At 46.2% G+C, this 23,894-nt stretch overlaps 2 protein-coding genes across 5 annotated transcripts; both read right to left on the minus strand.

Moving 5' to 3' along the window:
• Nucleotides 1-6: 6 nt before the first annotated feature.
• On the minus strand, nucleotides 7-16,112 carry LOC142888584 (uncharacterized). Of its 3 annotated transcripts, none has more exons than XM_076027032.1 (4): nucleotides 15,882-16,112; nucleotides 6,585-7,347; nucleotides 6,144-6,488; nucleotides 7-4,184 (listed from the first exon to the last, which is right to left on the minus strand). In XM_076027032.1, the coding sequence occupies exons 2-4, from the start codon at nucleotides 7,288-7,290 to the stop codon at nucleotides 2,140-2,142; spliced, it is 3,096 nt and encodes a 1,031-aa protein (XP_075883147.1). In that variant the 5' UTR covers nucleotides 7,291-7,347; nucleotides 15,882-16,112; the 3' UTR covers nucleotides 7-2,139. The 3 variants fall into 3 exon arrangements, with proteins under 3 accessions (XP_075883147.1, XP_075883145.1, XP_075883146.1); XM_076027030.1 differs by lacking the exon at nucleotides 15,882-16,112 and adding an exon at nucleotides 15,529-15,773; XM_076027031.1 differs by lacking the exon at nucleotides 15,882-16,112 and adding an exon at nucleotides 15,104-15,344.
• A 2,404-nt stretch (nucleotides 16,113-18,516) lies between these two features.
• ogg1 (8-oxoguanine DNA glycosylase) lies at nucleotides 18,517-23,080 on the minus strand. Of its 2 annotated transcripts, none has more exons than XM_076027033.1 (7): nucleotides 22,795-23,080; nucleotides 21,651-22,015; nucleotides 21,380-21,559; nucleotides 21,014-21,192; nucleotides 20,785-20,932; nucleotides 20,637-20,686; nucleotides 18,517-19,969 (listed from the first exon to the last, which is right to left on the minus strand). In XM_076027033.1, exons 1-7 carry the CDS (start codon nucleotides 22,902-22,904, stop codon nucleotides 19,784-19,786), a joined length of 1,218 nt encoding a protein of 405 aa, XP_075883148.1. In that variant the 5' UTR covers nucleotides 22,905-23,080; the 3' UTR covers nucleotides 18,517-19,783. The 2 variants fall into 2 exon arrangements, with proteins under 2 accessions (XP_075883148.1, XP_075883149.1); XM_076027034.1 differs by having other exon boundaries at nucleotides 19,918-19,969; nucleotides 20,637-20,683; nucleotides 20,781-20,932.
• Between the last annotated feature and the right edge of the window lie 814 nt (nucleotides 23,081-23,894).

Genomic DNA, 23,894 nt, shown 5'->3' on the forward strand with positions numbered 1-23,894 from the left:
AAAAAGTATTTTGTGTCTTTTTATTCGACTCCAGACATGAAGAATTACAAGAACAAAATTGTTAATCATTATTTGGTCTAACACCGTATTTTGCGAAGTGACCGTCAACTGAAGAGGGCACATTGACTTTTATTTTCTCTGGCACATACTGCTCGGCATATTGCGTTGTGGAGGGGATCACACTACATAAGCTCGGGTCAACACCTTGGTAAGAAGTGGAAGAACTGATGTGATTAAAACAAACATTTATATTGGAATGTCAAAGACAACACAAGGCCATTGCACTGTAAATACTAAGCAGGTCAAGCTGCTCACAGCACTGGGAGCACTCCAAAAGGTGACTGTGTGGGCTGGTTCTCATCAGGAACAGAGACACAGTAAATCTTATTGAAAAAGATGTTTATCCACCCAGAAAAATAACACACATATATATATATATATATATATATATATATATATATATATATATATATATATATATATATATATATATATATATATATATATATCAATATCATTTGTATCACTAGATGTTGAAAACAGAAACCCAAGTGAAGTGTCTTGTTTCTTTGTTTGTCTTCTGCTCTTTATGTCCTTTGCCATGACTGTTTTTTATTATTCTTCATTCCGCAAACTGTCATTACAAGTGTAACTCGTCCACATTAGCACAAACCCTTCTAGATTGTCTTTCACAGTAACAGCTATGTTTCAAACACATCATTTCATGAACATCAAAAATATTATATTTACATTGTTGCTTATACATCATATATATTCGAAATATATTTCCATCTTGAGTAGTAAAATATTTCAGTCTAGTGCTCAGGCTTACAGTTACGTGCCCTTTTTTTTTTTGTTAGGCCAGGTATAGGGGAGGTCTGAGGTTCATGCCAAGCCGACCGTGTGGTGTGCAGGCCTGCAAGCTATCCAGCTTTGCGCTAAAAATGGACTCAATTGATGCAATGCAACCCATAGTGCCATGGTTATTTTTCTAATACTTAGTGAAATTCTGTTAAAAATGCAGTCGAGGCTTTACTTCAACACGTTGTTTGCAAAAGCTCTGTACTTCATAAATTTTAGATTTAAAACGCATTAAACCGCAAGTGATAGGTTGAATTTTATTTTGAAATGCAACAATTTCAGCTTTACCTAAAAGCTCCAGCGACAGTTTCACATGAACGCATGCATCTGCATGCCACTTGGCCGTTTACTGCTGTCTCTTTATTAACCAGTTTCACATTGATATAAGGTGGGCGCAGAAACAACACAGCAGCATAAAGAAGTAGCTGTACTTCGCTGAGTCACTCAGATATTGTTGAGCAACTGCAGGAAGTTATCCCGATAGAACAAACAAAAATAGCACAGAAACAAGTTGGGTTTGTATGGCACACCTTATATTACAAAAACATCAAATCAAATAAAAATCGTATACGGAAAACAGCATGTCAACTCAATAAAAGAAGTGAGAAATCAAAATAACTCATACGGGAATATTTTCTCAGAGAAGCATCTAATCATCAGACTCTATCATAAGCAAATGCCTGCAATTATTAGAACTCGTCTTGTACCAGTGTCGAAAAGCAGTGTGGGTGTGTGTGTGTGTTTGCCATGAGAATCAAAAAGGAGACAATAAGTATATTTAAGGCTGTATTTACACCAAATCAGACTCAACCTCTGCTGGCTGCAACTGCAGAGCTGCACTGCAAGTCACTGCTGTCTCCACTGCTGCCCGTCACAGCGGGACCGCTGGGGGTCTCACTGAAACGGAGACAGGAAAAGCTGCTGTTTTTGCATTGCAGCGGCAGATTTGGTGTGAACGCAGCCTTGAGTATAAAGAGACTTCAGGATGTGCAACGCTTTGTGCTAGTTTTACTCGCAGAGTAAAGTATACGTCATATCTGTTAGACAAATGTCTTCACAAGGTAAAAGGCAACTAGATGACATCCTTTAAGGTTATCACCCCAGTGTTCTTTCAAATGTTTCCCTCTTTTCTTAAAAAATATATCTATTTTTTTTTTTTTTTTTTGGTGTAGTCACTAAGTTTTCCTAATAATCTCTCTGTCTTGACGCAGGGGTTCATTAAATGCTGTTACTGACGCACGGCCGCTTTGTCCTCCTGTTGCATCGAGGTCTGGCTGCTCACAGATCGATAATTTCACTGCTTACGCTGGCGGAGTCATCGTGTCTGTTGACACGGAGGTAACTCTGTGATCCCGCCGGTCTCCCGGCCCTCCCTCGCACCCTCTCTGAGTCCGGGGTGATGAACGGCCGGGTGTCGTCCACTCCGTCGTCGCCCAGGTTCCCCGTCGACGTTCGGGATGGGTGGAGCGACACGGGGCAGGACACCGACGAGGGGACGCTTCCCACCATGTCCCCGGCCCACCTGTGCCCCTGGTGGGAGGGCGTGGGCGGAGCGGTCACCTGCCTGCTGGGCACGCTGCTGAGAACGCTGCCGCCTAGTGGCATGGAGGACTCCGTGGGCGCGTCGCTGCTCTCGGACAGCAGCTGGGGGTCGCTGTTCCTGCGCAGCCACGGCCCCGGGCTGATCCCTGAGCCTGGGGAGGGGGACTGCGAGGTCAGGTCCAGAGGGTGGAACAAGCTCCCGGCCCCGAGCAGGTGCTCCCTGTGCAGAGCCTCGTCGATGCTGCGGGTCAGGTCGATGGGGGACGGGGGCCGCAGGTCAAACTCGTAGAAAGACAGGCACGTGTCCCTGTCCTGGTCCAGGCTGCCGCTGGCCGAGCGCTGCGGGGGTCGGCCCAGCGCCTGCAGCCTCAGCAGGGATCCCGTGGAGCCGTCGGACAGGCAGCGCTCGGCGGAATGGCTCCGGGAGTTCCGGGCCTGGCTGCTGTCTACGACGCAGCGCGGCTGGACCGGGACTTGCTCGTGGTGGTGGTTCCTTATCAGACTCTTGTTGACGTCAGCGCCGGAACGTTCCTGGCTGGAACAGTTGTTGGGCACCTCCCCGTGGCCTCCGCTTCCTCCTCCTCCTCCACCTCCTCCCATCCCATTACTATCCGGCTTTCTGTACGGCTTTCCCCTAAGGCTCTGGACGATCTTGGACCAGCAGGTGTGTCTCTGAGCGGAGCCCACAGACTGGCCGGGGGACGGCTGGTCTACCGACCCTCTGCCGTCTGCGCCGCCGCCGCCCTCGTTCCCTCGCCAGCACTGTGGCCTCCAAAACGCCCAGGAGCCGAGGAGCAGTAGGGAGAAACCCCAGGCCAGCTCCAGCAGTCGGGCCCAGAAGTGCACCAGCCACCACGCCCAGTTGAACCGCGTCCAGTCTCCGAGCAGCCCGTACAGCCACAGGGTGGCGTGAACGTGGAGGCCGCAGCACAGCGCCCCCAGAACTGCGCACACGGCCAGCACCCTCGCCAAGATCACCCCGATCTGCCTGCTCCCCCTCCAAGTCTTCCTCCCGGCCTCCTCGGCGGCGGCGGCGGCGGGCTGAGGAATCGGCGGCCGGCTGAGGCGTATGCGCGGAAAGACGTAGCAGACAAACACCAGGCAGAGGGCCAAACCCCAGCAGAGGGAGAGCACCTGCAGGGTGGCGGGCACCACGGGGGACAGCGCCGGGGAGAGCAGGTCGGCCGCCAGGAGCAGGGTGCACTGCAAGATGGCCAACACGGCCAGCAGGGGGGGGTGCTCCAAGGTCGGCGGCAAAAGGCTCGCGCCCGCCACCCTGAGCGCCAGGAGCGCCAGCGAGGCCTGCGACCACACCAGCAGGTGCAGGGGCAGGTTGTAGACGGCCGTGACGGCGCTGCGGGGGACGACCCTCCGCGTGCCGTACGGGTCGATCAGGAAGAGGGCGGCTCGCAGGCCCGCCGCCAGGAACAGCAGGGCATTGGCCAGCGCCAGAGCCCCGCGGTGGGGGCAGCTGGCGCCGGGGGACAGGACGAGGCCGAGGGCGGCGCCCGCGAACAGGAGGAGGAAGAGGCCCGCCGAGCCGTAGACGTGCAGCTCCCAAGCGACGGCCAGCGTCCTGCTCAGGTCGCCCCAGTACAGGAGTGTGGCGTTGGAGGCGGCGCCGGTGCTGAGGGAAGGGGCGGGGTCGGGGTCGGGGGTGGCCTGGGGAGCTCGGCGAGGGTGGCCCAAAAGGACCGACTGGTTTCTTTGACCGACGCCTGCCTGATGTGTGGACCTTGTGGGCGCAGATGGAGCACCAGTGACATCGGTGGGTGAGGTCTCTGAAATAACAAAGAGGAAAATAATCATCGTCGGCTCCACGATATAAAAGACAGCGCCGTCTTCTCCCCTGCCGTATTGTATCTGCGCTGTATATGTATGGACGGGGATTGCACAAATTCACTTCTATTCCGGTACGTGTAAGTAAAGGCTCATTCCAATTCCAATTCCAAATGTCAGCGGTTTTAAGAATCAGTAATGAAAATAGATGAAATATCCTTTTACAACCACTAGAGGGGGGGAGATCCCCATCAAAGGCATCAGATAAATGAGTGGATCCTTCAAGATGATTGTAACAACTGAATCACTCCTGCACTGACTGTTCAATTTGTATACTCTCAATCAAACTGTCTTCATCTAATAGTTCTTTTCCTTTATTTATTTTTTTTTTTTAATGTGGCTTTGCTCATCCGCTGCAGCCTTAAAATGCAGGATTAAACGCAGAAAGAAACGCTTTCCCGGAATAAACAACTACAGCATCAGTAACCTGCAGTGCACGGACACGACAATGTGCCGCCAGATAATCCAGATTAGAACACAAAGGAAATGTACCGCGCAGTACAAACATGCACTGGGACTGAGGAGGCCTCCGCGTGTCTAACGAGATCAGATTATGTAATTAAGATGAACAGCTACATTGCGTAACGCAAAACAGTGTCACAACGCATCCCGGAACGTGACAATGCCAATCATGCGAGCAGGCAGTTTAACACGACGCAGAAGCGGCTTTGGCGGCACCTCGACGATTCACGCTTCCGCCTCCTTCCTCCCTCCCCGCCATGCAAGCATAATTGTGTTTGTTCGGGAGGGCGCACCTTTCGTTTGCCAGCAACACCCTGGAAACACCAAACGACTCGACAAGCGCGGGTCCATTTATCACTTCTCCAGGCGGCGGCAGAAACCCCTCAACTCTGAGCTGACTCTAAGTGCATCCTGTGCAACCTGGAGAAGACACCCGTGAAGCCCCGCGCTGAGCTACAGCTCATTCCAACATGTGTTTCCCTTCCTGACTCGCTCCCTCATAACGCGCGCACGGCACGCACGCACGCACACATTTCACTTTCAGACTCATATAGGCGAGTTAAGCAAACAGATCAGGGACACGCTTATTTATTTATATAAAGGTATGTTTTACTTCCTCTCTTCGGACTCCTTTTCTTCCTTGAAAGGGGGCAAGATCCAGGCACATTCCAGATGTGCCGATCACATTTCACAGCTGGATACACTTAGACCTACCCATGCCCTGGATTTTTTTTTTTTCTTTTAAGGACACACACACACACACACACACACACGTGCGGAGGCTTCCACCCACACACGCGCAGAACACACTTTTTTTTCTCTATTCCGTCAGACGCACAGTCCAAGAGATGCACTGTTGTGCACGCGGAACTAACAGGTACCGAGGACATACTTGGCTTGCACAGTGCTCACCGAGCGGGATCGTTTGTATTTAAAAGTCATTAAGATGTTATGGTATCTAAGCGACTGCCCTGTGTGTCAGGCGTTTCCTTTTCCATTTACTTTTCCATCCCCTTCCCTCGTCTCTTTCTCCGTGCAGCTGGTTTTCATTACGGTTCCCACTGCCTGCATTTTTTTTTTTTTTTTTTTTTGCCGGCCTGTACCTTTTCGTCCACCACACTCCCAGCAGCCCCCAATCTGCTTCCTCATCGCTACTCCCAACGGGCTCTTTTTCAGGTCCGCTTTCATCTTGTCCTCCTCTCTTGTCTTTCCCTGGCTGCAATTCAACGCGGGGACGTTTCTGCTCCTCCGCCTCACCTCCTGCTCTAACCCACACAATTGACGGCCCACTTTCCATGGAAACCTTTGACTGAGTTTTCCCTCCTTTGAAGTGATTTTGAGATTCAGCCAGTCCAGCTGGAAAAACCATTCCATTTAAGGTTATCAAAGAACGAAAGACATTATCAAAACTAGCCAGACTAAACGTTCCTTTTTCATACCTGTCGGTGACGGCCGTGATGCGGTGCTTGCTCTTCTGGGCACAGTGGGTTCTGGGGGCTGATTTGTCGAGACTAAGGCTGTTCTCAAAGCCTTTTGTGTTGCAGCAGTAGTCGTCGTGGTTTCTCGCTGTGTTGTTGTTGTTGTTGTTGTTGTTGTTGTTGTTGTGGTCGTCGTCGTTGCTGTTGTTGCTGTTGTTGCTGTGGTGCTGCTTCGGGCAGTGACTGGCAGTCCTGCTGGTTGCAGGCGAGTAGTGGTGCTAGAAATTAATGGAGCCGATGTGGCAGGAGCCAAGTCCTGCTTCGGAGTATCTCTGCCAGCCGAGGGAGCGTTTGCTGTCGGTTCACCTGAAAAAAAAATTAAATAAAAAAGACATTCAGGATTGGATGTGAAGTTAACTTACAGTCATAAAGCGGTGATAACAAAGCCCGTGTCATTTTTACCTGTGGACACAACAGAGATCTGAGGTGTCGTTTTCGTTTTGACATCCGTCACTTTGGAAGTCACCGTCTGCACCGGGGGCTGATACTGCGCCATTTCGCCGAGGGTCGACAGTGGGGCAGGTGAGTCATCCTCCTCCACGAGGGTCACAGTTAGATAGTCACCCGATCCCACCGGCTGCAAATCCTCATCGTCGTCACCCTGTTTGACTGGTTCCTCCGCCGCATTGCCTGTCGTAACGGGCTCGTCGCCTGCGGAGACGGCGGCGGTGGATGGAGGAAAGGTGGGCGGAGACGGAGTTGAGCTTTTGGCAGTGGCGAGGGCCTTTCCGAAAGCCTTGCTAAGTGCTAAGCTAGCTGTGTCAGTCCTGGCCCTGGGTGAAGTTGGTTGGGTCCCGGTGACGGCGCTGCTGCTGTTCTGCCTCGGAGCGACAGTTTTAAACGAAGGAGCGGAATGCGCGGTCGGAGCCGGACCCTCATGCCATTGATGCACTGAATTTGCAGACGTCAGTCGACCCCTGACGGTCGCCCGGATCGGCACGTCGCTTCGCCCTCTGGGGGGCAAAGACGGCCATATCATCCCAGTTTGCTTGGTTGGCAGATCCAGATGGGGGGAGGAGGAGGAGTCAGTGATGGTCTGGGTTGCTGAAGGATGGGGGAAGGAGAGGAGGAGGAGGAAGCCCAGGGATAAAAGACACATGGCAGCCATGGTTGTGCCTGTGAGTCACTGGTCCGTCAGGCTGCACGGGTCACATCATCCTTTCAACTGTCGAGAGAGGAAAAAGGTTTGTCTTTTACACAGCAATGCAAGAAACACAACAAAAGCCACGGCACAGTCCGTCGCCATTCACTTGTCTATTAGTTGTATCTGTGATCCACCGCTAGTTCATCCATCGCATAGCGTACATTAAAGGAGAGCACCGTGGCAGGCATGTGTGCCGTAGCCATGCTTATGCTGACTGGGAGGGAAGGTCAGTGACACTCCCGCAAGGCTTTAGCAGCATAAAGTCGGCAAACGCACAGGGTGTGGTGAGGTGTATGGTTTCAGGATACATGGCATAAAACTCAAGCTGGCGCACACAAAGGAAAAAGTCCAGCTTGTAAATTACATCACAATTGCACTCCTAAAATGATCAGGCCGTAAAAATAAAAATAAAAAGGAGTCACGGACGGTTTAATTCGGTGGCAGATTCCCCCTCTCACTGCAATGATTGGACTTTTTCTTTTCAGCCTCACACAGCGAGACTCGACTCTTTTCTGCTCGCCGTGTTTGAGTCACGCACGGACGCCGGGAGCTGTGGGTGGTGAAACTCAGAGATCCCCCCCGACACAAAGAAGCCCCCGGGGCACTTGAGTATTGCACAATCCTACAAGTCATCTAGGCAGCTGCCGTGTCCTCAATGTGCACTACGTGATGAAAAGCCTCCTTTTCTTCAACCTTTCCCGACTAATGCAGCCTCCCCCTATGACTCACAGCAGTCGGTAAGTTTGGAAAGTGGACAAGATAATGTGAAACACTGGGAGGAAAAAAAAACCCAGAAATAGAAAGCGGCGCCTATGGAAGAATTGATTCTGCGTCTGGTGACTCACCTAATGTTCACTCCTGGCTGCGACATTAAGAGACCTTCAAAAACACAGTGCAGCTGGCATGTGGATCTCATGAGCACATGTGCATGAGAGGTGTGCGACTGGCCGGGTGAAGGAAAAAAAAATTAAGTATGTGCGAAAGTGCAAGGAACCGGTCCCTCGGCAGGAAATCACAGTGCAAACAGGCATGTGGCGCTAGCAGCGCACAACATGTGGAATCACAGCTCGCCCTTGAGATCCTTATTTTCCTGCTCAATGTTACACATGAGCGGCTGAGGAGGGGAAAAAAGCCGTCAATGAGTGGAGTAGTAAAAATGGAATATCTCGCTCTCCACCCACGGTAGCCTCCATGTTTGTTTTTCTTCCTGTCTCGGCCACCTCCTCAGCTCTCGGTCGGGTCGGCCGCTTGCCAATCCAAATCTCTGCGTTAATCTGCGTCTTTTCTTCCAGGTTCCGCACGTCCGCCACAGTTTAGCGGCTATTTGCTAAGTAAAGGTTGAAAAGAGAGACTCGAGGAGAGAGAGATAAGGTGGATTTATGTACGCAGAGATAAGGAGTGGGAGCACACCTGCGGGAAGGCTATGTAGCTACGATAAGATAGATGGAAGTGGAGAGGCTCATGAGGATCAGTGTAAATCTTTCCAATCCCAAACTTCCACTGTTACTTCAGGTATGCCCCAGGGCTCTGTCCCAGGGCGCCTCCTCTTCATCATTTACCTCCTTACCCTTAGCAATATTTTTTCCCAAATATGGCATAAATTTCAACTGCTATGCAGAGGACACCCAGCTCTACCTCACCAATCAACCCTCTTCCAACCTCCCACTCTCCTCCCTCGTCGAATGCACGGTAAAAATCAAATCCTGGTTTTTGTCAAATGTCCTTAAATTAGACGGTGAAACTAAAGTTCAAGTCAACACGTTCCAAAACTGACAGCTTCTCTCTTACCACTGACAATTGCTCTGTTTCCCCTCCCTGCGGGTCAAGAGTCGTCCTCGACAGAGCTTTATCTTTACAATCCCACATCAATAACCTGGCCCGGTCTGCATACTTCCACCTACGGCTCTGGAATTCACTACCTGAAAAATCACCTCACTTCCACTCTTCAAATCCACACTCAAAGCCCATCTCTGTTTAGGACTGCTCTCTCTCTCCATGAGTCAGTTGCATTTTAACCTGTTCTTCTGTCCTCTCTGTCTTTTTGTAGTTTTGAGTGTATGTTTCAATGTTGTTACTCATTGTACTGCAATCTTGAATGGCTGAATGGTGACGATTAATAAAATATACTATTGTTATTATTATGATTATTATTAGAAGGCAGTAGGGGGAAATAATGGGGTTGACATGTGAGGGTATAATGGCAGGTGAAGCAGACTGGATAGACCTATAGTGATTGGTGTAGGCCATAGATGAATGGGATGTTTGGGGTAGCTGGTTAAGAAGAATGACAGGTAGGTCATGAGGAAACCATGTTTTAGCATGTTTGTTGGGGCTCCAAGTGAAGACACGGCCATTCCCAGAAAGCTTGTGCCAAGTTTCCTCAGAGGTTAAGTGGCAGGTGCGCGTTCCTTGGCAGCCAGAGTTAAACAACCTGGCTATTGACAAATTGCAGTTTCAGCAACCATACCACGCTCGCGATCCAAAGTAATCTAGAGGACATGTTTGTGTTACAAAAGAGGGCGCTGGAGATTAACGAGCATCGTAAGGCATTCAACATAATGTTGAGGGAACTTTCACTAAATGAATACATTTTGTTTGTTTTAAAAGTTTAAGGCACTGATCTCATCTCAGCACGGCCACAGTCTCTCTCTCTCTCACAAACAGCATTGACGATATTTTTCTTGACTTTATTTAGGCCGCTTGACAAAATGTTTCCATTGCGCTAGCACAAATGGAGTAGGTTTAGGCTGAATCACGGCTCCACTAAGCAGACTGAAATACACTGTTACTTCTACTACCAATACTACTACTCCCCGGAACAGAGCAACATTTGTTACTTTATTTTCCACCTACTCTCTATAGAGACTATGCAGACCTGTATAAACAGCTGGATTGGTCTTGGCAGTGCTGCATGCTCTCAATCCTTCATTCGTTTCTATCTGCTCAGTGAAGACACTCGCAAATTAGACAGAATGTCCTCTGCCCTGTCTATAGGGAGGAGGCAGATGGGTGCGTGCTCACTCAGAGTATTTTTATCATGCTCTGGCCCCTCGGGGCGGAGGGACATGTCCCTCTGCATTTCATTTTGGAGTTGGGTGCAGCATGCTGTGTAAATGTCGTCACTATGATTCACACAATGCTTCCTTTATCCAGAGCAGGAAATGCCCACAGTTAATATCCAATGCAGCAGCAGCAGGCCACAATATCACAATTACTATAAACTCCTTGCGACATTATAGATATGTTAGGCAGTCAGATGACTCAGTGCAACAGCAGCTGCATCAGTGTGTACAGTCATGGATTAATGCTCTTGCTCAATCTGGTATTTAATGTTTATGAATCCAAGGAATGATCTCTTCAAATGGAAAAACAGCCCCCTGCCTACTTATCTTCCCAAGTTGTCTTCTGCCAAGAGGTTTCATATTAAAATGCAAGTACATTGGCTTCTGACTAATGAAAATGTGTTTTAAATTTCACATCAGACTTGGTGACTCTTGGGAAATTCAGATAATTTCTTTAAGAACAAAACAAAACAGCTTAGTTCACTCGGTCACGGTAACTGCTCCAATTTTTCCCCCAAATGTTTTTGTAACATCTGAGTCCTGTAAACTGCCAAATGTTTATTGTATCAAGGTTTTCAGAGCATGTCTACCAGCTAGTGGGCTCTCCAGTTTAGTATGTGCCAACTGTTCTCTGTACACTGTACATTGATTTATGCTGTCTTCTCAGCCAGGTCACTCTTGAAGTTTTAAGCCTGGTAAAATAAACAGTTGTTTCTTGGAATGTTCCTCCTCCAAATAATGTGGCAGAGAACAATGTACATTCATTTGGCTGAATATTTCAACCATCACGCAAGAGTTTGTTTTCAAAAAGCATGAATCTTTTTTTGATGATTTTTTTTTTTCAGCAATGATTTGTCTGTGGTACACTTATCCAAACAATGACAAGGCACAAGCCTTTTTAATGTCAACCAGAACGTCCCCCAGGCAAACATTACAAAGTCTCAGGTTTTAAAAAGGCAAATCTTTTGTTTATGAAAACAGCTGTTAACATTGTTCTTTTGTTGGAAGAGTGCACATAGTGACTTTGTCGCACAGCTGAATACATTTAAAAAATGTTTCCTGTGTTAAGGTAACATTCATTTGTTAAATTATCCTGCACTGATATTACTATTTGAAATCTGCATTTGTAAAAAAAAAAAAAAAAGAAAAAAAAAAGAGTTTGAATGGGAGACAAAAATTCTGATACTTGACTCATTGAATTACATTAGCAGACTCATTAAATTGTTAGTATATGGCTGCAGCTATAGATAACAATGAGTTGCGCTTCATGGTATTGACAGGCTCACAGGGAATATTACTACGCTGTAATTACGCAGTTACACATATCACTGCAACAATTAGAATCACGTACTAATAAAGCTAAATTTGATGGTAATGTTATTAAATTCTTACTTGTGCTCAAAAAAATCAAACTGATTCCAGTTCTGTACTACAGTTGATTAAAACAGAAAAATCACCAAATATGCAACTCATCCAAAAAGATACATATATATATATATACATTGCTGCGATATTTCAGTCACGGACATCATACTTTTAGCCAGTGTGGCTAAAAATGGCCGGGCTCCAGCCCCTATCAACGTATGAAAAAAGTGTGGCCGCATGCCTGTGATGTGTGTGAGTGCATGAGATTACGCGTCCGTGACTTTGACAGAGTGCCCTGTCCTGAGCTGACTCTTGCCCAACGTCAAGGTGGATCTCTAATGAGCAGAATTTAACGGCCGTGCTCGCTCACGCCCGACAAGGCTGGGAAGAGGAGCTCGTTAATGGAGGGCGAGGAAACGCATGATTGGGACAGAGCAAAACAGAGAAAGATAACTCCTTCCAAAAGAAAAACAGTGTGAATTGATGCTGGCGATCTGATCGCGAGGAGAGAGGAGAGGTAGAAAATCTGCAGTGACAGCAGGAATGAACAGACAAAAGGCAAAGACAAGCCAGGGATGGCCTGTAAGATAAAGAGCGCGAGAGACAACAGAATAAATCTGCAGAGGGCCCTCTGCACTGCAACGCCGGTTCCTCGGACCCAACGGTGCAGCGCTACTGGCCAATGTATAACTTGCTTGTGCCACGCTATGTAAGGCGAGTTGTGAGAGTGTGAAGCAGTGTATGAATGTCAATTTGTGTGTATGTGGGACAGAGAGAGAAACAGAAAGGGGGAAATGGGAGAGGGAGCATGTGTGGTTAACTTGGTATGCGTGTAGTGGGGCGTGGGGGGGTGGGGGTGCTGGTTTGACCGTTGAAAAATTCCACACCTTAGAAGAACGCATGGAGCAAATAAAGATCCCATCATGCACTCTTCCTTATTTCACTCATAGCTGCCGTAGAGAAAAAGAAACCTAATAACCAGAGGGGAAAGTGATTTATATCCATACAGATTACACACAGGGGCTCTGTGAGAAACTTCTGCAGGCGAGGTCGCCCGACTTTAAACATGATCCTTCGACTAAAAACTTCCAAGACAGACCAACGCCTGTTAAAGATGCCTCCCTGGCAGTGGCCCACTGCCGAAGGGGAGTGTAAAACTGGAGTGAAGCAACCGGCCACATGGCGAGTTCCCGCTACACGAAGAGAAGAGACCCAAGAAGCCGCCGTCCGCGCTTTTTAAGACGTCGAAAACGACGTCCGGCTCGAAAGTGCTGAGCCCCACAAAATCTTTGAGCGATGTCACGCCTTCATGTGGGCCGCAGATCAAAGGCTGAAGGTCAGCGTGGAGGGGCGAGGCGCTCCAAGTGCCCTGTGACTCCGCCACACACAGTACACAGCATGACAGGAACGGCCCGCTGCTCTGCAGACGGAGGGGGGGGGGGGGGGGGCTTTGCACGTTGGCATGTGATAGCCATCAGTTGTGAGAGAGTGCACGGTGAGAGGCGGGTGTCAGCGATGAATCGAGACGTGTTTTAAAATTTCAAATTAGCGCCCAGACGTTTCCCACAAACGCACCCTGAGAGACAGCGCGGTGAGCGAACGAGACAGCTGCTAAACCGTGCGAAGCCACAAAAAGCGCACAGTGAAAACACATTACAGGCATCGCAAGTAAGAGTCGTGAAGCGTTGCCCTGCGACTTGGTTTTCACCAAAGTGCCACTTTAAACCGCGAGTGTCACAGTGTTGCGCCGGAGGGCAATTAAAAAGCCACACACTAGGTGCTGCGTGGTAAAGCAATCACCAGTTTTGTGAGCACTTTGTGTTAATGTCATTTAGAGAATAAAGTCCAACTGCAATAAGACATTTAGTGGACAGCGCTGGGGACACCCATGAAGCTCCATCACCGTAAAAAGCCCTCAGGACCTCTGAGTGGATTGAGCTATGGTGCTATGTCCTGATTTATGCTTTATTTTCCACTGTTCAGGCGGTTCAGTACAGCCTGCACCAGAGAGTTTGTTATGACTGTTAACTGGATGGTATTTTTTAAGCTGCGCTGCCTGGTTAAAAAGTGTGTGGCTTCACATTTGAGTAAACTGTTCTCTTTAAAGTGATCTCAAACCCTAGAGTAGGCCATTTGTTACACCTGAAACACCACTATATGGACCATCAGCGAGTTACGTCCTGGTTTTATTACACAACATCAACACAGGCAGAAAATCTCCCCTGAGCTGCCTTACAAATACATGGGGATCCACTGTAATGAGTCAGTGGATCAGGGCCTGTTGTTTCTATTGCCTGGCGAGGATCTGTGTTAAATCCAGTAGCACTTTGGATCAGATCCGCCTGTGCATGTTGTCAACACCCCCTGTTTCGACTGTCCAGCCTCACGGGACCAGTTCAAATCCTAATGCGGAACAGGTGAATCCAGACTGCGGCTGTTGTTGCTACATGTTGAGACTAATTAATCCTTGCAAATAGGCCTAAACACGTGCACAAGCGCAAGACCTTGCACACCTGCGAGCTGTGAGGAATGCAGAATACTGTGTTAATCCTAAAGAAAAAAAAAAAAAAGAGGTATGTTTCCACAGTCCAATCAGTTGAATAAATAAATAAAGAGATAGCAAGTGGCAGCACAAGTCTGCTAATTAAAGCCAAAACAACATGCCCGTGACCCGCTCTGGCTCGCTTCTAAGGCGTCATGTGCTGAAGCCAGGTGACAACAAAGCTTATCATGAAAGAAGAGGTACCTACCACGTTGTAACAATTTTCAGATAGCGACTTTTCATTCTAAACTACAGTAAAGTAGCTCTGAATGATCATTTAACTGCATAGAACTCCACAAAACAAAATCTGTTTACAAAGCTTGTGACATCACAAAGGGCATATTTCCAGAACTATGTGCTCGGGCAATAGAAACCCTAAACAGTCAAGCAAGTAGTTTGGTGACAAGCCAGAGACTCTGAGTCGAGGTGAATTTTTAAAGTGATCTTTGTATAGGATGGGCCCTACCTGTCTTGATGGTAACTAGCATCACTACTTGTTGCTGCTTCCAGATGGTAATTACTCTCTTGTGGCAATGACGCTACATTTTTTTCATTCAACATAATAATAAACAAATTAAACAGATACATTCGCAGGGGGAACGCGAAACCGTATTCAAAGTTCTATGCCCCAATATTGGAACCTTCACATCATTACAAAGTGAAAGGTAGCAGGAACTGGAGGCTTAACTGACACACTGCTATGGGCAGCAACAGAGTTTCACTACAACATTACAATTATAATGCACTATTCCAACCCCCCCCCCCCCCCCCCCCATAACTAAAATATTAAATACGGACGCAACCTCACCTGCGGACGTTATTAAACGCTGGTCACGAGCGAGCAGCCAAAGCCTATGACGAAGCGAAACAAAATGAGTCCTGCGCAAGATTCCACAAGATGGGAACACGAGCCGCCGTTACCCTTGACAACACAAAGCAAAATAAAAATAAAAAATAAATTAAAAAAAAAATGAGACTCATAAATATCAAGAGCGAAAGATAACATTAATAAATAAATAAATATCGTCGCGCTACAACGAACTCCCTCGGGTTGGTTCAACGTCGCCACCGGTGTCGCGTGTGACGCACAGGTGAGGGCGACGTCACGTTGGGTCACTGCGCAAAGCGTGGCCGCCCCGCAAAGAAAAGCGCCGTATAGCCGTGAATCCCCCCCCCCCCCCGTCCGTCCGTCCGTCCGTCCCTCCAACCTACTATCCATATGATATGACATACCTGCGTGCCTCCTAGTAGCGTCCGCTGCAGCAGCGACGTCAGAGGACTAGGTCATGTCGCGTCAGCTTCGTGAAGCGAAGGACGGTCCGCGACTCACAAGAAGAAGAAGAAGAAGAGGAAGAGGAAGAGGAAGAGAAAACCTTTCCTCAACCGTCATGAGGCGCGGCGAGGTGGCGCTCTGCAGCCTCTGGAGCCCGTTCACAAGACGAACCTCCCTCCCTCCCTCCCTCCTACCGACCACTCCATCTCTCTCCTCATCGCTCCCCTCCCTCTCAGTTTTCCCTCCTCCTCCTCCTCCTCCTCCCCCTCCTCCCCCTCACAAGCGGATAAACCGACGAGCGGCTGCAACCTACCGCCGGGCACGCTCGTGTTACGCAACCCTCCAGTCCGCCGCCGCCGCCGCCGCCGGCACGCACCGTCAGGTTGCTCACCGTGGCTCTGCCATCCCAACTCAAGGACGACCTGTTCCGACAAATGCCCGGCAGAAATGTGACGACACCGGCGTTGACATCATGGCGACACGTACCGAAACTTGTACCTGTGGGTTTCCCCCCCGCATCCCAGAACTGAATATCGTAAATGAGTTTTCCCACAGCATATTGTGTGTCTGGGCCGGGAGGTGTGTCAGGACAGGAGTGACTGTCGAGGCACCCCTCTGGTGGTGGCAGAGTGAGTGGTGCAGCAACTGCGGACAATGGAGCTGCTGGGAGCAAAGCTGCGTGTGAAACCTTATACCTGCCTCTCCTCCATCATGCCCTCCAACCAGGGCTCGTGAAGGCGAGCAGGACACCCTGAGTTCAAGTTGAAACTGTTTCCTCAGTTGCTCGCTTACTCTCTGCCAACATGTCCCCCCAACCTGTCTGATGGCCAGTGTCGCTGGGATTACTCTATGAAAGTAATCCAACTACTGATTACTGATTACTCCTTAAAAAGGCAATCTAAGATGATGACGGAAGATTAAATAACAAATATTGTTTTTCTAAATTTCAGACATTTTTAGCTTGCAAAATATTTCACAAAAGTAATGGAATCGTTACTTGATAAAGTAATTACGATACAATGACCAGTTTTGCCACAGTAATCCCTTTACATTATTACTCCATTACAAAAAAGTAGTTTAATTACAGTAGTGGATTACTTAGTAATACATTACTCGCCAACACTGCTGATAGCCACTATCTAATTCCCAACCTGCCAGTTCGGACATGCTGCTGCTGAGGCTTGCAGCTCTACTCTAAACTAAACATGCGGGCAATCATGCAACGCTGCTTGGAAAACATTAGCAGAAGAGACGTTTCTCCTCCGTCCCATTCCATCACATCCCACGTCTCTGTTTCTGTGTGACTCTGTGTGTCGGTGCCTTTGCATTGTCTGCACGGTACAGCTGAGTCCCAAAATAACCCGTTGCAGCTCAGAGGATTTTCTTAATGCCATTACATTACTACTGAGCCAGCAGGAGAGGCAGCAGCGGGTTTCAAGGCGGTAATCGCCTAATTGCACATGGATTATGACTAATATTCTATACGCGGGCGATTACCAGTCAATCCAAATGAAACAAATGTGTACAAATTCGGTGAATTCCTCAAACTGGTTCAGATTTCAGAAGTGCCACAGTCTGTGTGTAATTGTGCGTGTGTGTCTTTTGGTGTGCGACTTGCTGCCGTCCCCGACGCAGTACCGATATGAAATGATTGTGTTACTACTGTAATAAGATTACCGTAATCCTTTTAACCGGAGGGCTTCTGATTCATCTGACAGCCTCAAACAATATCCCAACTCCTGGAGGAGTCTTTGGACAAGCACACAGCTTTGTCAGTCCTGTCTCAACATGCTCTGTTTGGAAAGAGAGCGAACTCATCCAGATCTCAACTCTGACCACTTCACGTTGCTCCATCGACTCTTTTTTTGGGGGGCGGGGGGATTAAATTTTTCTTGAAACATGTGTTTCAGGTTTTGAGTTTGTGCATGCACACTTGCTTATCTTGAGCTGTTAGGTTGGCTATCTTATTTAAAACCCTCTGCAGCCTGAGAGTTTTATCATCGGTAGATCAAATACAAGGTGCAAATTCCCAAGAAGAAACTCTATCACTCTGGTGTTGACTGCTGTGGCAATGGATTGGATAATGAAACTGCAACAGCCAAAACCTCAGTGTTGGCGGCATTACAAAGCTTATGATCAACTTTGCTTGTTTCTGTGCTCTTAGTCTTTCTCATTGTGGCCTTTTCCCGAGCATATGGTGAGACACCAAAAGAAGAAAAAAAAAGAGAAAATCGACCCAATTCAGGGCCCCCGAAGACAGACTTGCGTGTGGGGACAGTTCTCCCTGTCACTGAGGCTGCCCACCACCAGACCCAGCAGCATTATGTTTCAACCACATCTAAGATGAACCAAATATCTGTTTTAGTTTTATGCTGTTTTATGCTACCTTCTTTTAAAAGACACAGTTATACAGTACATCTGTTACAACTTAACAATAATACCATGAATCAGTCTTAGTATACCCAGTCTGCATGAGGAAAAAAAAATGGTTTGTTTTTTTTGTAACCCAACTTATGATTGCCAATATTTTTCACGACTGTGTGTTTTTCAAACTTGCACATGAGATTAGACAAAGCCTTGATCTGCAAAACCTTCAGCACAATCACCGTGCTATAAAGTCTGCTTTGATGTCACATGAGGATGGACTTTGACAAAGGACTAAAAGTTTTATGATTTTACTAGTAATATTTAATCAGCGGCAGACAAAACAGTATCAATGTGCTCATGTGTTCAAAGGGGGATTTAATATTTAAAACCTTTATTTGTAAATATCGTGCATACAAGGTGAAGTGTTTCTTATCCACTGGATTCATATGGTGTTAAGCTCTTCAGTATTTGTGTCTCCCTTTTCTGTTGTTGTTCAGCACAACTAGAAGCTGCAATCTCAAGTCAACCTTTCTCATATTTCCCACCTTCTTACGCATGAAGGAAGTCAACTGGCTATGAAATAAAATAAAAGACTGAGTCCACTTTATTTTGAGCGCACAAGCACCAGTCAATAGAAGTTCCGATCTATGTCAACATTATCTCCTATATGTGTCACTTGTGACAATCTGTCAAGATGTAGCGCCCCCCAGTGTCCGCACATGTATGATACAAATTGTCTTTTCAGATGAGCAATTCCTGAGGGCGCTACACAAGCTGAGACCCATCTCTTATATAATCCAAAGGCCACTGTTGTGAGAGGAGGGAGTTGCATCTTTGTGTGTCAACATGCATCTGCACATGCCCTCGTACTCCCCCACCTCCATGTCTCCAACCCCCAGCCCACTTTCACCTCTGCCTTTCTGTTCTCAGTCTATTTTTGATCTGCTTATTCTTCCTCTTCACTGTGACTCTGCCCTAAAGCTGAGCCCCAGTTTCTGTCCAGCCCAACGGAAGACCGGATGAAAGCTGACTCACATTTTCATTAACTCACATGGCTGCACAAAATACCGACGATAAACAACCTCCAGGGGTGTGAGTATTCCACACAGACATGCACACAGTGCAACAGCTGCACGCGTGACGCACCTGCTCATTCCCTCCATGTTGCCGAGAATTGATTTTAACACGAGATAGAGTGGGAAGCTGGCAAGTCATGTAGACCCTTAATAAATGAGGGTGATTTTTCACAACTGAAAATGAATTAGATGTGACTAAATCCTGCACTAAAGGGTCTAAAATAGGTCAAAGCAGAGTCACATGTCACCCCAAAAGGTCCCATTAGATAACTCCACTGGCATTTAAAAAAGAAAGAAAGAAAGAAAGATAATGCAAGTCAAATTATACACAGCCATCCAGGCAAAACATCTTATTATAAATGAAAAATAGTACTTCAAAATAAAACTGCTGTCATACGATTTTAAATGTGCCAAATGGACAGCTATGACTCACACGCATATGTAGATGCTATGACATATTGCCATCTGATGTATCAATAATCAGAAGTCACATAAACCTGCATTTCTTCTCATTTTTTTCAATTCAGCAAATGGCCTACTATTTTGGTGCACTTTTTGGTCACACTGCCACCTAGTGTCCTTTTCTAGCAGCATTTAGCAGACCTGAGATCAGAAAAGGCAAACATTTAGAAAGAAGATTATACAGCTTGAACCTTTCTCTGAAAATACACACAAAATTAGAAAATATATAATGTCTTTAATATAAAAACACATTACAAAAAAAAACATTTCTGAATGCACGTTAATCCATTCACTTCTATACGGACAGATTTTATTTTTTGTGACGTGCTGACTTGGTTTTCATGATTTTAACAGGCTTGTTATCTTCTTCTTTGATTTTTGCTTTTTTGCCAACAATTCTTATTTCTGCTTTATCATTTTCTTCTTTTTGCAGATGTTTTGCGCTGGGCATTTCTTTTAGCTTTTGGAACTTCTTGAGGTCAGCACAGAACAAGACCTGAAATAGAATATTTAACATAAAATAACTATAGCAAATATCAAAAGAGAAAAACATTGTAATGGAAAAGTATTCTTGTGCTATTCTTGTCTTGGTTTATATTGTATGATCACTAGTAGCACGTGTAATCTGGTAGAATCATAGTAGGCGTATGGCCATCATGCCACATGTATATTGATTATATGTAGGGCTCATGACGCATAGGCGCTCATGACTATAGTTACCATATAGTAGTCTTCTGTTATCTGCTAACCTATACGCATCGTATTCACTTTGTTTTATGGCCTGCCACTGCTGTGCTCATCTTCTAGGGCCTTGTCATTCTATGGGGTCCTTTGTTCCCGAATCTCCTTATTCCCTGTACAGGATCGAATAGTCGTTGTTTGTTTCTCTCTGTTCTCCTCCTGTTCTTTCCTTATCTTATCCCCTCCCAGTCCGGTGTATAAGAGACCTCCTTCCTCCTTCCCTCTTCGCACTCGCACTCCCATTCATTTGAGCTGTTGCAATTATTGCTTCCGTTCTGTTGGTTGTACTGTGTTTGTGCCTCGGAGCTCCGATCCCTTTCATTTGTCTGTTTATTAAACTACTTATTCTCACAGTATTCCTGCATCGGCATCTTCGCTCTTTTCCACAACAACATAGACAGAGAAAGTGTGTTGAAACTCACCGACTGTGCCCAGCCAGCATAAGGGCCCCAGAGTTTTCTGAAAAAATCTCCTATGTAAAAACAAAAATACAAAGAAAGTTATTTGGCGAACTCAAGAATGCAAACACGATTCAGAAGAGGCCACATTCAGAAGAGGATAATAACCAACCAATATCCCTGTGAAGTTTATCTGTGATGCTTTTCTGTCCTTTTCCAGACGCAAAGGCGTAGTCACGTTTCGCAATCTGCCACACGTGCGTGTCTATCGGTACGGCCTCAGACTTATCCAGGGACATGAGACACACACAGTCTGCCACCTACAGGAAGACAAAATGTGTGCTTCTGTAAGAAACTACTCTATTAAAAAAAATAGAGGGTATATTTTTCTTTTACTGTACCTTGGTGCCCACGCCAGGGAGGGTACGCAGAGCATCACGAGCCTCCACATATGGCACGGTGCGCAGGCTATCCAGCCACTGGGGCCCATGGGTGTCCAGTATCTGTTTAGCACTCTGCTGTAGGAAACGGGCCCTATATCCAAAACCGAGATCCCTGAGGCGCGCCTCGATGCCATTGTCTGCCGATTAGATTGAAGAAAAACACAATTTAGGGAAAGAAGGGGATTGCTTTTATTTTGTGAAGAGCGAATGTTATGAAAAAAATAAGCACCTTAATACTTTTAGGTGTTCAGTAACAGTGCATGTATTTAAAACAACAAAAATAACAACCAACAAAAATAATGCTAAAAAGAGAGAATTTCACACCTGCAAGCACAGACAGGGAAGGAAAGTTGTGATGCGCCGTCTGATCCAGTTGGCACAGTGGCGTTCCAAGAGCCTGGCACAACCGCTCCACCATGCCCTGGATGCGAGATATGTGGTTGTTAGAGGTGCAAATAAATGAAAAGAGGCATTCAGTTGGCTCCTGGCGCAGCATTCGCACACCTGGGGAGACATGAGAAAGGCCGTCAGGTTAATACGGTAAATGTTGGATTAGTAAATACTGTGCATATGTGCAGGCAAAGAATTCATTGACCTGTGAAAATGTCGGCAATATGTCTGAAATGAGGATCCGCATCTCCCCACTTCTTGTAAAGGTCCTCGAGCTTCACATTTAGCTGGAAGTAATCTCTCAGCATTTCCGTTTCCTCCACACTGCCGTGCACTGCAGTCACTGGCTCCTCCTCATCCTCCTCCTTCTTCAGCATCCCTTTAAACCTCTTTTCTGTCTTATTTTCCACCTGAGGAGACACAGCAGCTATTCCAATCTTGTCACCCTCCTCCCCAGGACATTCCTGATTTTTGTACACATGGTACCAAAGGGTATCTTCTGTTTGGGTCAGAGTCCAAACTCGTCCTCCCATCACTCCAGTCCAGTGGCCGTCTGCTGTTTCTCTCCATCTGTGAGGCAATACAGAGGTCTCTTTTCCACACATTCCAATTTACATAGTATAATCAGCAACACCTGTAACATTTATAGTTTAGGTAGAAAAAAAAAACCCATACCAAATTGGATTGGATTATAGATATTCAATGTTTGTTCCCTTAAATATTTTCCTTCCTTTATGCATTGATATTGCCAATATGGAAATGAAGAAAAATGACAAATTAACATTTGAATACATAATGGGATAAATCAGTTAATACAAAAGATTTGTTTCCACAAATAATTGAATCTGTATCTGGTTTAATTCTTTTCTTTCTTTCTTTTTTGAAATAAAGATTAAGAATTAAGAAAATGTGTGTATTTTACGATAACGTAAATAAAATCATAGAGGACTTGCATCACGCAAAATAAATTACAATCTGTTGGTTTAAAGCACTAAGGCGTTTGTATTTCCAACTAATCATTAAAGATCATGATTATACCTTGCACTGCGTTCATTCATACTAAACAAAATACATACTTATATTACTGGTGTTAATATATAACAGAATGTCCACAGTAGTAAGGAGACTTTGACCCTGAACGACACAGATTTCAATCGATGAACTCACTCATGAGACATTCATTCAGTGTCAGGGTCACACAGGTAACAGGTGAAATATTTGCTTTGATGATCAGTGCGCATTGATAGTACAATCGTGTATCACATGACATATGACACACGACGCAGTTAATTTATAGCAAAATTAACAACCTCTTAGCAATCGTGATGCATACAAGCTCAGCAACATACCGAAAAGATTGACCACACGCAAGGGTAAGATCCAGGCGCAGTTCAGACTTGGCACAGGGCAGACACCTCCACATTTTTGCCCCCGATGACAACACGGCGTGTTTGGCCATAACTATGTCGATGTTTTCCAGTCAATGTTTGGGTGACAAATCACGGTACTTTTACATACAGATATCCAACGACAGATATACTGACCTACAAGGTTATATATAAAAACATCAGCCGTATCAGCTCACTGCTGACTTCGAAGTTTAAGGCTCACTCCGCCTACTTCCTGATTACGTCATTTCCCCCTAACTACGGACGCCGATGTGGATGTAAATACATCCACATGAGCGACTATTTATTTTTTATTTCGACGTAAAAATATTTTCCAAACTAATCGTTCTTGTAATGCATCCATGGCACTGACACCACTATTTGTAAAGTCTTATAAAAACGTTCTCAAATAACGTAAATAACTTCGCGGAGTTTTTAAATGGACAACAGAGACATTACGCGGCGTTACACACCTCCACTAAAGTTGTGGGACAACCTACAGAATGTTGACTATACTTGTAAATCACACTGGCAACGGTAAAAAATAAATAAATAAATAAATAAATGTATATTGATTACATACGTTTAAAAACAATCACTTCCAATTCAATAAATGAAGGAGACAGTCTATAGATCAAGCGTCATTCTGATGCAACGTTGCGCTGAGTGAGGCGTTATGCCAAAATCTGTATTCCTGCCGAGAATCCGATTACCGTCGACGGGAGTGCGCACACTTAAGCATAACCTACATAATACTTGGGGTTCATTAACTATTTTGTTAGTACAAAGTTATCTGTACTTTTAATTTAGAATTCACTGGCTTACTGGCAACGATTTGAATACATGATAAACTGTCTATAGACAACGTGTAGAATGTGGTATACTTTTATTCAGCAGCATCCGCTGCCTTGCCATCACTAAGACCTGACTTTAGTCAAATATTCAGAGGGAAGTCCTCTCATCCACATGCTGACTGGACGCTCTTCTGCTTCTTCTGTTGCCAAATTATATTTCACTTATTTTCTGCTTTCTGCTCTCGCGACTTGAGAGCGATTCTTGAC

Source organism: Nelusetta ayraudi, unplaced genomic scaffold, assembly GCF_046127955.1.
Source record: "Nelusetta ayraudi isolate G7.1 ecotype Tasmania unplaced genomic scaffold, CSIRO-AGI_Nayr_v1 ptg000019l, whole genome shotgun sequence".
NCBI classification, from domain to species: domain Eukaryota; kingdom Metazoa; phylum Chordata; class Actinopteri; order Tetraodontiformes; family Monacanthidae; genus Nelusetta; species Nelusetta ayraudi.